Below are 14,723 nucleotides of genomic sequence, written 5' to 3'. Positions count from 1 at the left end.
CTACTTCTGATTCCTTAAAAAATCTTTAAAATCATTTTACTTCCGATTCCTAAAAAGTGCTTAAAAATTTAAAATAAGAATTCTACTTCTTCCTACTTCAAATTCCCTAAAAAAAATCCTAAAATCATCCTACTTCTGATTCCTTAAAAAATCTTTAAAATCATTTTACTTCCGATTCCTAAAAAGTGCTTAAAAATGTAAAATAATAATTCTATTTCTACTTCTCCCTACTTCCAATTCCCTGAAAAAATCCTTAATGATGACATTCTTCATCTTATTCCTTAAAAAGTGCTTAAAAATTTGTAAAATAATAATTTTACTTCTACTTCTTCCTACTTCCAATTCCCCCAAAAATCTTTTGAGGGTAAGTTAGCATTAGGTGTTCATAACGCTCCAGCCGGTGTGTGTTGCGCAGTCGCTCATGGCTGTGGTTTTGAGGGTAAGTTAGCATTAGGTGTTCATAACGCTCCAGCTGGTGTGTGTTGCGCAGTCGCTCATGGCTGTGGTTTTGAGGGTAAGTTAGCATTAGGTGTTCATAACGCTCCAGCTGGTGTGTGTTGCAGTCGCTCATGGCTGTGCTTTTGAGGGTAAGTTAGCATTAGGTGTTCATAACGCTCCAGCTGGTGTGTGTTGCGCAGTCGCTCATGGCTGTGCTTTTGAGGGTAAGTTAGCATTAGGTGTTCATAACGCTCCAGCCGGTGTGTTTTGCGCAGTCGCTCATGGCTGTGGTTTTGAGGGTAAGTTAGCATTAGGTGTTCATAACGCTCCAGCTGGTGTGTGTTGCAGTCGCTGATGGCTGTGCTTTTGAGGGTAAGTTAGCATTAGGTGTTCATAACGCTCCAGCTGGTGTGTGTTGCAGTCGCTGATGGCTGTGCTTTTGAGGGTAAGTTAGCATTAGGTGTTCATAACGCTCCAGCTGGTGTGTGTTGCGCAGTCGCTCATGGCTGTGGTTTTGAGGGTAAGTTAGCATTAGGTGTTCATAACGCTCCAGCTGGTGTGTGTTGCAGTCGCTCATGGCTGTGCTTTTGAGGGTAAGTTAGCATTAGGTGTTCATAACGCTCCAGCTGGTGTGTGTTGCGCAGTCGCTCATGGCTGTGCTTTTGAGGGTAAGTTAGCATTAGGTGTTCATAACGCTCCAGCCGGTGTGTTTTGCGCAGTCGCTCATGGCTGTGGTTTTGAGGGTAAGTTAGCATTAGGTGTTCATAACGCTCCAGCTGGTGTGTGTTGCAGTCGCTGGTGGCTGTGCTTTTGAGGGTAAGTTAGCATTAGGTGTTCATAACGCTCCAGCTGGTGTGTGTTGCAGTCGCTGATGGCTGTGCTTTTGAGGGTAAGTTAGCATTAGGTGTTCATAACGCTCCAGCTGGTGTGTGTTGCGCAGTCGCTCATGGCTGTGGTTTTGAGGGTAAGTTAGCATTAGGTGTTCATAACGCTCCAGCTGGTGTGTGTTGCAGTCGCTGGTGGCTGTGCTTTTGAGGGTAAGTTAGCATTAGGTGTTCATAACGCTCCAGCTGGTGTGTGTTGCAGTCGCTGATGGCTGTGCTTTTGAGGGTAAGTTAGCATTAGGTGTTCATAACGCTCCAGCTGGTGTGTGTTGCGCAGTCGCTGATGGCTGTGGTTTTGAGGGTAAGTTAGCATTAGGTGTTCATAACGCTCCAGCTGGTGTGTGTTGCAGTCGCTCATGGCTGTGGTTTTGAGGGTAAGTTAGCATTAGGTGTTCATAACGCTCCAGCTGGTGTGTGTTGCAGTCGCTCATGGCTGTGGTTTTGAGGGTAAGTTAGCATTAGGTGTTCATAACGCTCCAGCTGGTGTGTGTTGCGCAGTCGCTCATGGCTGTGGTTTTGAGGGTAAGTTAGCATTAGGTGTTCATAACGCTCCAGCTGGTGTGTGTTGCAGTCGCTGGTGGCTGTGCTTTTGAGGGTAAGTTAGCATTAGGTGTTCATAACGCTCCAGCTGGTGTGTGTTGCAGTCGCTGATGGCTGTGCTTTTGAGGGTAAGTTAGCATTAGGTGTTCATAACGCTCCAGCTGGTGTGTGTTGCGCAGTCGCTGATGGCTGTGGTTTTGAGGGTAAGTTAGCATTAGGTGTTCATAACGCTCCAGCCGGTGTGTGTTGCAGGCGGATGGGATGAAGAAGGCCTACCACACGGCCTGCAAGGAAGAGAAGGCGGCCGCCAACCGAGAGAGCACCAGCAAACTGGACAACAACAACCCGGAGGCTCAGAAGAAGCTGCAGGAGAAGGTGGAGAAGTGCCAGCAGGAGGTCCAGAAGGTGGGTCTGCCTGCGCTCTGATTGGCTGAGCGTCTGGACCCTGAGCAGGACAGGGCCTGATGTGTGCTGTGCTGTTTCAGGCCAAGGAGCGCTACGAGAAGTCCCTGGAGGATCTGGATAAGGTGACGCCCCAGTACATGGAGAACATGGAGCAGGTGTTTGAGCAGTGGCAGCAGTTCGAGGACAAGAGGCTGAGCTTCTTCAAAGAGCTTCTGCTCAGCACCAAGCAGCACCTCGACCTCTCCACCAATCACAAGTGAGGAGCTTACACCAGCACACACACACACTGATCCCCAGCCCTGGTTCTGATGGGCCTCTCTCCCTCAGGTACAGCACAGTGTACCACACCCTGGAGGACACCATCCAGGCGGCCGACGCCCAGGAGGACCTCCGCTGGTTCCGCTCCAACCACGGGCCCGGCATGCCCATGAACTGGCCCCAGTTTGAGGTACACACTCACACACAACAGGACACACACTCATGAACTGGCCCCAGTTTGAGGTACACACTCACACACAACAGGACACACACTCATGAACTGGCCCCAGTTTGAGGTACACACTCACACACAACAGGACACACACTCATGAACTGGCCCCAGTTTGAGGTACACACTCACACACAACAGGACACACACTCATGAACTGGCCCCAGTTTGAGGTACACACTCACACACAACAGGACACACACTCATGAACTGGCCCCAGTTTGAGGTACACACTCACACACAACAGGACACACACTCATGAACTGGCCCCAGTTTGAGGTACACACTCACACACAACAGGACACACACTCATGAACTGGCCCCAGTTTGAGGTATACACTCACACACAACAGGACACACACTCATGAACTGGCCCCAGTTTGAGGTACACACTCACACACAACAGGACACACACTCATGAACTGGCCCCAGTTTGAGGTATACACTCACACACAACAGGACACACACTCATGAACTGGCCCCAGTTTGAGGTACACACTCACACACAACAGGACACACACTCATGAACTGGCCCCAGTTTGAGGTACACACTCACACACAACAGGACACACACTCATGAACGCCACAATAACAGCGGCTCATATGACAGATCACATGACAAGACAAGTGCGTGAGAAACTGGCCTTATTTTCACTAAACATCGCATTTATTCACTGCATCAGCTGTGGTATGAAAACACACATGCGTCATTAAATCGTGAGAAAACGAGTTATAATTATGGGTTTTAAAATAATTATCATCATGAGAAACTACGTCATAATTATGAGGAAAAAGACTTAGCAGACATTTAGATTTCATTATTAGATATTTAGTCATAATTATGAGATGAAACGTTGAAATCCTGAGATGCTAAGTCACAATTATGAGGAAAAAGTCTTAAATATGAAATTTAATCGTTTTTAGATATTAGTTTAGATACTAAATATTTAGTCATAATTATGAGGTGAAAAGTTGAAATCATGAGATACTAAGTCAAAATGTTGAGACCAAATCATACGTCATAATTAAAAGAAAAAAAGTTTAAATCACGAGAAACTGAGATTTTAAAAAGTCATAATTATGAGGGAAAAGTCTAAAATATGAGATTTAATAATTTAGCAGACATTTGGGTTTAGATATTAGATATTTAGTCATAATAATGAGATGAAACATCAAAACCATGAGATGCTAAGTCACAATTATGAGGATAATTGTTAGATATTAGTTTAGATACTAAATATTTAGTCATAATTATGAGATGAAAAGTCAAAATGTTGAGACCAAATAATACGTCATAATTAAAAGGAAAAAAGTTTAAATCATGAGAAACTGAGATTTTAAAAAGTCATAATGTTGAGGGAAAAGTCTAAAATATGGCATTAAATATTTAATATCTAAATATATCTAATCTAATATCTAAAAATTATTATCTAATATCTAAAAATTATAAAGTCATAATTATGAGATGAAAAGTTGAAATCATGAGATACTAAGTGAAAATTGAGACATAAGTCATAATTAAAAGGAAAAAAGTAGATTTTTTTAATGTAATAATTTAGCAGACATTTGTCTTTAGATATATTTAGATATTGAATATTTAGTCCTAATTATGAGATGAAAAGTTGAAATCATGAGATGCTAAGTCACAATTATGAGGAAAAAGTCTTAAATATGACATTTAATAATTTTTTAGATATTAGTTTAGATACTAAATATTTAGTCATAATTATGAGGTGAAAAGTTGAAATCATGAGATACTAAGTGAACATTTTGAGACATAAGTCATAATTAAAAGGAAAAAAGTTGGGAAAAAAAATGAAATTTAATAATTTAGCAGACATTTAGATTTCATTATTAGATATTTAGTCATAATTATGAGATGGAACGTCAAAATCATGAGATGCTAAGTCAAAATTATGAGGAAAAAGTCTTAAATATGACATTTAATAATTTTTTAGATATTAGTTTAGATACTAAATATTTAGTCATAATTATGAGATGGAACGTCAAAATCATGAGATGCTAAGTCAAAATGTTGAGACCAAATCATACATCATTTACATTTACGCATTTGGCAGACGCTTTTATCCAAAGCGACTTACATTGCATTCAAGGTACACATTTTACATTTAGTCGATTCTTCATAATTAAACATCATAATTAAAAGGAAAAAAAGTTTACATCATGAGAAACTGGAAACTCCAAATCGAGATATTAAATCAAAAGCTTTGAGATAAAACGATCAAATCATAAGTCATAATTAAGAGGGATAAGCTGTTTAGTTATTAAATATATGATATTTAGTCATAATTATGAGATGAAAACTCCAAATCGAGATATTAAATAAAAAAAATTAGATAAAAAGACCAAATCATAAGAAAGTCATAAATAAAAGGAAAAATATGTAATAATTTAGCAGACATTTGCATTTAGATATTAAATATTTAGTCATAATTATGAGATGAAAACTCCAAAGCGAGATATTAAATCAAAAGCTTTGAGATAAAAAGATCAAATCAAAAGTCATAATTAAAAGGGAAAAGCTATTTAGTTATTAAATATATGATATTTAGTCATAATTATGAGCTGAAAAGTTTGTAGTGTCTTGAATCTCAGTGTGTTCCTCACACACAGCGTCACATGACTTCCTCAGCGATCGTATGATGACCTCTGTGACACGGACGTGTGTGTGTGTGTGTGTGTGTGTGTGTGTTGTAGGAGTTGTCCATGGACTTGAACCGGACGCTCAGCCGCCGAGAGACCAAGCGGAAACACACTGACGGAGTCACTCTGACGAGCATAAGTCAGAACACAGAGCAGAAAACCAGCCCAAGGTGAGTGTGTGTGTGTGTGTGTGTGTGTGTGTGATCTGCTCGGAGTGTGTGACAGTGTGGATCTGCCCTTCATGTTTAGAGAGAGAGAGATCGTATCACACTCAGCTGCACACTGAGAGCCAGAGTGTGTGTGTGTGTGTGTGTGTGTGTGTGTGTGTGTGTGTGTGTGTGTGTGTGTGTGTGTGTGTGTGTGTGTGTGTGTGTGTGTGTGTGTGTGTGTGTGTGTGTGTGTGTGTGTGTGTGTGTGTGTGTGTGAATATGTAAATGTGAAACGGGTTCTGTCAGTGTCTGAAACAGATCCTGCCTGAAGCGCTGTGTGTGTGTGTGTGTGTGTGTGTGTGTGTGTGTGTGAGGTAACGCTGTCTCTGTGTTGTTAGCGTGCCTGTAGCCAGTAGCTCAGAGCCTGCGTGCTCAAACCCGTTCGAGGACGAGGAGGACGAGGAGGAAGAAGAAGAGCAGCGGCCCGAGGGCAGCCCGCTCAGCGTCAAGCGAGAGGAAGTGATGATAGTGCAAACGTTGGTGACCTGCTCCGCTCTCTCTGTGTCTGTCTCTCCTCCGGCCTCTCTGTGTGTGTGTGTGTGTGTGTGTGTGTGTGTGTGTCTCTGCATGCCTGTGGTGGTGAAGCTGCACTGAAAACACACACCAAAACAAGCCAAATCTCACACTCGCTTACTTTCTGCTCTCATCAGTTATTAGCATATCATCTCGGTGGCGTCTTCTTCCCCTGTCGTGTGTGTGTGTGTGTTAACGGCCTCCTCTGTCCTCTCAGAGCCAGTGTGGTGGAGAAGACGGTGGAGAAGACGGTGGAGAAGACGGCGGATGGCTCGGATGAGGAAGTGGGCAACCCCTTCGCCTCCGCCTCCGCCAACGGAAACCCCTTCGAGGACGAGCCGGCCTCCCCGGATGTGTGTGTGCCGGTGCGCGCGCTGTATGAGTATGAGGGCCAGGAGCAGGACGAGCTCAGCTTCAAAGCAGGTACACACACACACACACCTGCGTTTCAGTCGAACGGATGACCGGGACCAACACAATATTAGAAAGGCAATATTAGAATGTGTTAGGCATAATATCATAATGTTATGCCTGATCGGGTGTAATTTACCATTGCATTGCAAACAAGAATAAACGCTCCAACCTGTGTGTGGCGCTTTAGTCACGATTGAGGTGGGCGGAGCCATAGATATCTATAATAAAGGCTAGATGTCAGGTACACACACACACACACACCGGATGAAAAACGGCCCAAGTGGAGGGACCAACACAATAGTAGGTCATAATGTTATGCCTGATTGGTGGGCTCCCACGCTTCTGGAAAGGTCTTGAATTTCAGAAGCATGGATTCAAGGCCTGGAAAGTGCTTGAAAACAAACACAGGTCCTTGAAAGTGCTTGAGTTAAGCGTGAAAGGCATTTTGTTAGAGTAGCGTGTGCTATTACAAACATTGGCCTTCATAAAAATAAAAAGAAGAAAGTAATAGTTAAGTAATGATTAAACTAAATGAAAACTAAAAATAGTGTGAAATAAACGTTAAAATCAGGAATAAGAGCTGCAAACGGCATCTTGTACACCAGCCTCTTTCCTCATTGAGTTACTTAGTTACTTTTTAAGAAAAGTAATGCATTACAATATTGCGTTACTCCCTTAAAAAGCAACTAATTGAGTTACTTAGTTACTTTTTAAGTAAAGTAATGCGTTACAATATTGCGTTACTCCCTTAAAAAGTAACTAATTGAGTTACTTAGTTACTTTTTAAGTAAAGTAATGCGTTACAATATTGCGTTACTCCCTTAAAAAGTAACTAATTGAGTTACTTAGTTACTTTTTAAGTAAAGTAATGCGTTACAATATTGCGTTACTCCCTTAAAAAGTAACTAATTGAGTTACTAAGTTACTTTTTAAGAAAAGTTATGCGTTACAATATTGCGTTACTCCCTTAAAAAGTAACTAATTGAGTTACTAAGTTACTTTTTAAGAAAAGTAATGCGTTACAATATTGCGTTACTCCCTTAAAAAGTAACTAATTGAGTTACTAAGTTACTTTTTAAGAAAAGTTATGCGTTACAATATTGCGTTACTCCCTTAAAAAGTAACTAATTGAGTTACTAAGTTACTTTTTAAGAAAAGTAATGCGTTACAATATTGCGTTACTCCCTTAAAAAGTAACTAATTGAGTTACTTAGTTACTTTTTAAGAAAAGTAATGCGTTACAATATTGCGTTACTCCCTTAAAAAGTAACTATTTGAGTTACTTAGTTACTTTTTAAGTAAAGTAATGCGTTACAATATTGCGTTACTCCCTTAAAAAGTAACTAATTGAGTTACTTAGTTACTTTTTAAGAAAAGTAATGCGTTACAATATTGCGTTACTCCCTTAAAAAGTAACTAATTGAGTTACTAAGTTACTTTTTAAGAAAAGTTATGCGTTACAATATTGCGTTACTCCCTTAAAAAGTAACTAATTGAGTTACTAAGTTACTTTTTAAGAAAAGTAATGCGTTACAATATTGCGTTACTCCCTTAAAAAGTAACTAATTGAGTTACTAAGTTACTTTTTAAGAAAAGTTATGCGTTACAATATTGCGTTACTCCCTTAAAAAGTAACTAATTGAGTTACTAAGTTACTTTTTAAGAAAAGTAATGCGTTACAATATTGCGTTACTCCCTTAAAAAGTAACTAATTGAGTTACTTAGTTACTTTTTAAGAAAAGTAATGCGTTACAATATTGCGTTACTCCCTTAAAAAGTAACTATTTGAGTTACTTAGTTACTTTTTAAGTAAAGTAATGCGTTACAATATTGCGTTACTCCCTTAAAAAGTAACTAATTGAGTTACTTAGTTACTTTTTAAGAAAAGTAATGCGTTACAATATTGCGTTACTCCCTTAAAAAGTAACTAATTGAGTTACTAAGTTACTTTTTAAGAAAAGTTATGCGTTACAATATTGCGTTACTCCCTTAAAAAGTAACTAATTGAGTTACTAAGTTACTTTTTAAGAAAAGTAATGCGTTACAATATTGCGTTACTCCCTTAAAAAGTAACTAATTGAGTTACTAAGTTACTTTTTAAGAAAAGTAATGCGTTACAATATTGCGTTACTCCCTTAAAAAGTAACTAATTGAGTTACTAAGTTACTTTTTAAGAAAAGTAATGCGTTACAATATTGCGTTACTCCCTTAAAAAGTAACTAATTGAGTTACTTAGTTACTTTTTAAGAAAAGTAATGCGTTACAATATTGCGTTACTCCCTTAAAAAGTAACTATTTGAGTTACTTAGTTACTTTTTAAGTAAAGTAATGCGTTACAATATTGCGTTACTCCCTTAAAAAGTAACTAATTGAGTTACTTAGTTACTTTTTAAGAAAAGTAATGCGTTACAATATTGCGTTACTCCCTTAAAAAGTAACTAATTGAGTTACTAAGTTACTTTTTAAGAAAAGTTATGCGTTACAATATTGCGTTACTCCCTTAAAAAGTAACTAATTGAGTTACTAAGTTACTTTTTAAGAAAAGTAATGCGTTACAATATTGCGTTACTCCCTTAAAAAGTAACTAATTGAGTTACTAAGTTACTTTTTAAGAAAAGTAATGCGTTACAATATTGCGTTACTCCCTTAAAAAGTAACTAATTGAGTTACTAAGTTACTTTTTAAGAAAAGTAATGCGTTACAATATTGCGTTACTCCCTTAAAAAGTAACTAATTGAGTTACTTAGTTACTTTTTAAGAAAAGTAATGCGTTACAATATTGCGTTACTCCCTTAAAAAGTAACTATTTGAGTTACTTAGTTACTTTTTAAGTAAAGTAATGCGTTACAATATTGCGTTACTCCCTTAAAAAGTAACTAATTGAGTTACTTAGTTACTTTTTAAGAAAAGTAATGCGTTACAATATTGCGTTACTCCCTTAAAAAGTAACTAATTGAGTTACTTAGTTACTTTTTAAGAAAAGTAATGCGTTACAATATTGCGTTACTCCCTTAAAAAGTAACTATTTGAGTTACTTAGTTACTTTTTAAGTAAAGTAATGCGTTACAATATTGCGTTACTCCCTTAAAAAGTAACTAATTGAGTTACTTAGTTACTTTTTAAGAAAAGTAATGCGTTACAATATTGCGTTACTCCCTTAAAAAGTAACTAATTGAGTTACTAAGTTACTTTTTAAGAAAAGTTATGCGTTACAATATTGCGTTACTCCCTTAAAAAGTAACTAATTGAGTTACTAAGTTACTTTTTAAGAAAAGTAATGCGTTACAATATTGCGTTACTCCCTTAAAAAGTAACTAATTGAGTTACTAAGTTACTTTTTAAGAAAAGTAATGCGTTACAATATTGCGTTACTCCCTTAAAAAGTAACTAATTGAGTTACTAAGTTACTTTGTAAGAAAAGTAATGCGTTACAATATTGCGTTACTCCCTTAAAAAGTAACTAATTGAGTTACTTAGTTACTTTTTAAGAAAAGTAATGCGTTACAATATTGCGTTACTCCCTTAAAAAGTAACTATTTGAGTTACTTAGTTACTTTTTAAGTAAAGTAATGCGTTACAATATTGCGTTACTCCCTTAAAAAGTAACTAATTGAGTTACTTAGTTACTTTTTAAGAAAAGTAATGCGTTACAATATTGCGTTACTCCCTTAAAAAGTAACTAATTGAGTTACTAAGTTACTTTTTAAGAAAAGTTATGCATTACAATATTGCGTTACTCCCTTAAAAAGTAACTATTTGAGTTACTTAGTTACTTTTTAAGTAAAGTAATGCGTTACAATATTGCGTTACTCCCTTAAAAAGTAACTAATTGAGTTACTTAGTTACTTTTTAAGAAAAGTAATGCGTTACAATATTGCGTTACTCCCTTAAAAAGTAACTAATTGAGTTACTAAGTTACTTTTTAAGAAAAGTAATGCGTTACAATATTGCGTTACTCCCTTAAAAAGTAACTAATTGAGTTACTAAGTTACTTTTTAAGAAAAGTAATGCGTTACAATATTGCGTTACTCCCTTAAAAAGTAACTAATTGAGTTACTAAGTTACTTTTTAAGAAAAGTAATGCGTTACAATATTGCGTTACTCCCTTAAAAAGTAACTAATTGAGTTACTTAGTTACTTTTTAAGAAAAGTAATGCGTTACAATATTGCGTTACTCCCTTAAAAAGTAACTATTTGAGTTACTTAGTTACTTTTTAAGTAAAGTAATGCGTTACAATATTGCGTTACTCCCTTAAAAAGTAACTAATTGAGTTACTTAGTTACTTTTTAAGAAAAGTAATGCGTTACAATATTGCGTTACTCCCTTAAAAAGTAACTAATTGAGTTACTTAGTTACTTTTTAAGAAAAGTAATGCGTTACAATATTGCGTTACTCCCTTAAAAAGTAACTATTTGAGTTACTTAGTTACTTTTTAAGTAAAGTAATGCGTTACAATATTGCGTTACTCCCTTAAAAAGTAACTAATTGAGTTACTTAGTTACTTTTTAAGAAAAGTAATGCGTTACAATATTGCGTTACTCCCTTAAAAAGTAACTAATTGAGTTACTAAGTTACTTTTTAAGAAAAGTTATGCGTTACAATATTGCATTACTCCCTTAAAAAGTAACTAATTGAGTTACTAAGTTACTTTTTAAGAAAAGTAATGCGTTACAATATTGCGTTACTCCCTTAAAAAGTAACTAATTGAGTTACTAAGTTACTTTTTAAGAAAAGTAATGCGTTACAATATTGCGTTACTCCCTTAAAAAGTAACTAATTGAGTTACTAAGTTACTTTGTAAGAAAAGTAATGCGTTACAATATTGCGTTACTCCCTTAAAAAGTAACTAATTGAGTTACTTAGTTACTTTTTAAGAAAAGTAATGCGTTACAATATTGCGTTACTCCCTTAAAAAGTAACTATTTGAGTTACTTAGTTACTTTTTAAGTAAAGTAATGCGTTACAATATTGCGTTACTCCCTTAAAAAGTAACTAATTGAGTTACTTAGTTACTTTTTAAGAAAAGTAATGCGTTACAATATTGCGTTACTCCCTTAAAAAGTAACTAATTGAGTTACTAAGTTACTTTTTAAGAAAAGTTATGCATTACAATATTGCGTTACTCCCTTAAAAAGTAACTATTTGAGTTACTTAGTTACTTTTTAAGTAAAGTAATGCGTTACAATATTGCGTTACTCCCTTAAAAAGTAACTAATTGAGTTACTTAGTTACTTTTTAAGAAAAGTAATGCGTTACAATATTGCGTTACTCCCTTAAAAAGTAACTAATTGAGTTACTAAGTTACTTTTTAAGAAAAGTAATGCGTTACAATATTGCGTTACTCCCTTAAAAAGTAACTAATTGAGTTACTAAGTTACTTTTTAAGAAAAGTAATGCGTTACAATATTGCGTTACTCCCTTAAAAAGTAACTAATTGAGTTACTAAGTTACTTTTTAAGAAAAGTAATGCGTTACAATATTGCGTTACTCCCTTAAAAAGTAACTAATTGAGTTACTTAGTTACTTTTTAAGAAAAGTAATGCGTTACAATATTGCGTTACTCCCTTAAAAAGTAACTATTTGAGTTACTTAGTTACTTTTTAAGTAAAGTAATGCGTTACAATATTGCGTTACTCCCTTAAAAAGTAACTAATTGAGTTACTTAGTTACTTTTTAAGAAAAGTAATGCGTTACAATATTGCGTTACTCCCTTAAAAAGTAACTAATTGAGTTACTTAGTTACTTTTTAAGAAAAGTAATGCGTTACAATATTGCGTTACTCCCTTAAAAAGTAACTATTTGAGTTATAGTTACTTTTTAAGTAAAGTAATGCGTTACAATATTGCGTTACTCCCTTAAAAAGTAACTAATTGAGTTACTTAGTTACTTTTTAAGAAAAGTAATGCGTTACAATATTGCGTTACTCCCTTAAAAAGTAACTAATTGAGTTACTAAGTTACTTTTTAAGAAAAGTTATGCGTTACAATATTGCGTTACTCCCTTAAAAAGTAACTAATTGAGTTACTAAGTTACTTTTTAAGAAAAGTAATGCGTTACAATATTGCGTTACTCCCTTAAAAAGTAACTAATTGAGTTACTAAGTTACTTTTTAAGAAAAGTAATGCGTTACAATATTGCGTTACTCCCTTAAAAAGTAACTAATTGAGTTACTAAGTTACTTTGTAAGAAAAGTAATGCGTTACAATATTGCGTTACTCCCTTAAAAAGTAACTAATTGAGTTACTTAGTTACTTTTTAAGAAAAGTAATGCGTTACAATATTGCGTTACTCCCTTAAAAAGTAACTATTTGAGTTACTTAGTTACTTTTTAAGTAAAGTAATGCGTTACAATATTGCGTTACTCCCTTAAAAAGTAACTAATTGAGTTACTTAGTTACTTTTTAAGAAAAGTAATGCGTTACAATATTGCGTTACTCCCTTAAAAAGTAACTAATGGAGTTACTAAGTTACTTTTTAAGAAAAGTTATGCATTACAATATTGCGTTACTCCCTTAAAAAGTAACTAATTGAGTTACTAAGTTACTTTTTAAGAAAAGTAATGCGTTACAATATTGCGTTACTCCCTTAAAAAGTAACTAATTGAGTTACTTAGTTACTTTTTAAGAAAAGTAATGCGTTACAATATTGCGTTACTCCCTTAAAAAGTAACTAATGGAGTTACTAAGTTACTTTTTAAGAAAAGTTATGCATTACAATATTGCGTTACTCCCTTAAAAAGTAACTAATTGAGTTACTAAGTTACTTTTTAAGAAAAGTAATGCGTTACAATATTGCGTTACTCCCTTAAAAAGTAACTAATTGAGTTACTAAGTTACTTTTTAAGAAAAGTAATGCGTTACAATATTGCGTTACTCCCTTAAAAAGTAACTAATTGAGTTACTAAGTTACTTTGTAAGAAAAGTAATGCGTTACAATATTGCGTTACTCCCTTAAAAAGTAACTAATTGAGTTACTTAGTTACTTTTTAAGAAAAGTAATGCGTTACAATATTGCGTTACTCCCTTAAAAAGTAACTATTTGAGTTACTTAGTTACTTTTTAAGTAAAGTAATGCGTTACAATATTGCGTTACTCCCTTAAAAAGTAACTAATTGAGTTACTTAGTTACTTTTTAAGAAAAGTAATGCGTTACAATATTGCGTTACTCCCTTAAAAAGTAACTAATGGAGTTACTAAGTTACTTTTTAAGAAAAGTTATGCATTACAATATTGCGTTACTCCCTTAAAAAGTAACTAATTGAGTTACTAAGTTACTTTTTAAGAAAAGTAATGCGTTACAATATTGCGTTACTCCCTTAAAAAGTAACTAATTGAGTTACTAAGTTACTTTGTAAGAAAAGTAATGCGTTACAATATTGCGTTACTCCCTTAAAAAGTAACTAATTGAGTTACTAAGTTACTTTTTAAGAAAAGTTATGCATTACAATATTGCGTTACTCCCTTAAAAAGTAACTAATTGAGTTACTTAGTTACTTTTTAAGAAAAGTTGTGAAAAATGTTATTGGATATTGCAAACAAGAATAAACGTTCCAACCTGTGTGTGGCCTTTAGTCAGGATTGAGGTGGGCGGAGCTTTGAGGTTTGACTGACAGCTGAGTGGTGGTAGTGATGTGTGTGTGTGTGTGTGTGTGTGTGTGTGTGTGTGTGTGTGTGTGCAGGAGAGGAGTTCACGAAGGTGGGCGAGGAGGACGAGCAGGGCTGGTGTAAGGGGCGGCTGAGTGACGGCACCATCGGACTCTATCCAGCCAATTACGTGGAAGACCTGCAGTGAGACCCCGCCCCCCCCCCCCCCGCGGCATTATGGGAAACTCAGCCCTGGGCCGCAGTCATGCCACATATCCACCCGATTCCAGCCAATAGGAGGACCCGATCTGAGGAGCGCTTTTAGAGAGTTTTACCCAATGCTGTCTGCTTTTAGGAACATAATCACACTGAGCTGTCTGACCTCTGACCTCTGACCTCCCGGGCCTTGGACACTTTTACTTCCTCTTTCAGGAGCCAGGACTGCTGGAGCTCCACACGTGCACTGACCTCATGCTGGACACACACTCTCACACACACATATCCTGATCACAGATGGAGAGAGAGAGAGAGAGAGTGTGTGTGTGTGTGTGTGTGTGTGGGGCAGAGAGAGAGAGAGAGAGTGTG

The 14,723-nt window shown here is 36.0% G+C and overlaps 1 protein-coding gene across 2 annotated transcripts in view; it reads left to right on the top strand.

The window, feature by feature from the left end:
- Positions 1-14,723, top strand: part of pacsin2 (protein kinase C and casein kinase substrate in neurons 2) — a 31,260-nt gene that overhangs the window by 15,595 nt on the left and 942 nt on the right. The window contains exons 5-11 of one of the 2 annotated variants that reach the window (XM_079817798.1): positions 2,115-2,267; positions 2,348-2,523; positions 2,595-2,715; positions 5,473-5,588; positions 5,966-6,103; positions 6,358-6,563; positions 14,234-14,723. The exon at positions 14,234-14,723 is cut by the window's right edge and continues 940 nt beyond it. In XM_079817798.1, coding sequence (XP_079673924.1) covers positions 2,115-2,267; positions 2,348-2,523; positions 2,595-2,715; positions 5,473-5,588; positions 5,966-6,103; positions 6,358-6,563; positions 14,234-14,346 — 1,023 coding nt within the window. In that variant the 3' untranslated portion in view covers positions 14,347-14,723. The remainder of the gene's footprint in view (positions 1-2,114; positions 2,268-2,347; positions 2,524-2,594; positions 2,716-5,472; positions 5,589-5,965; positions 6,104-6,357; positions 6,564-14,233) is intronic. The other variant, XM_079817799.1, reaches the window with a different exon arrangement.

Source organism: Gobio gobio, assembly GCF_949357685.1.
Source record: "Gobio gobio genome assembly, chromosome: 5".
Lineage (NCBI taxonomy): Eukaryota > Metazoa > Chordata > Actinopteri > Cypriniformes > Gobionidae > Gobio > Gobio gobio.
The sequence above is the reverse complement of the archived record's forward strand: the minus strand, read 5'-3'. Positions and strand labels throughout refer to the sequence as shown.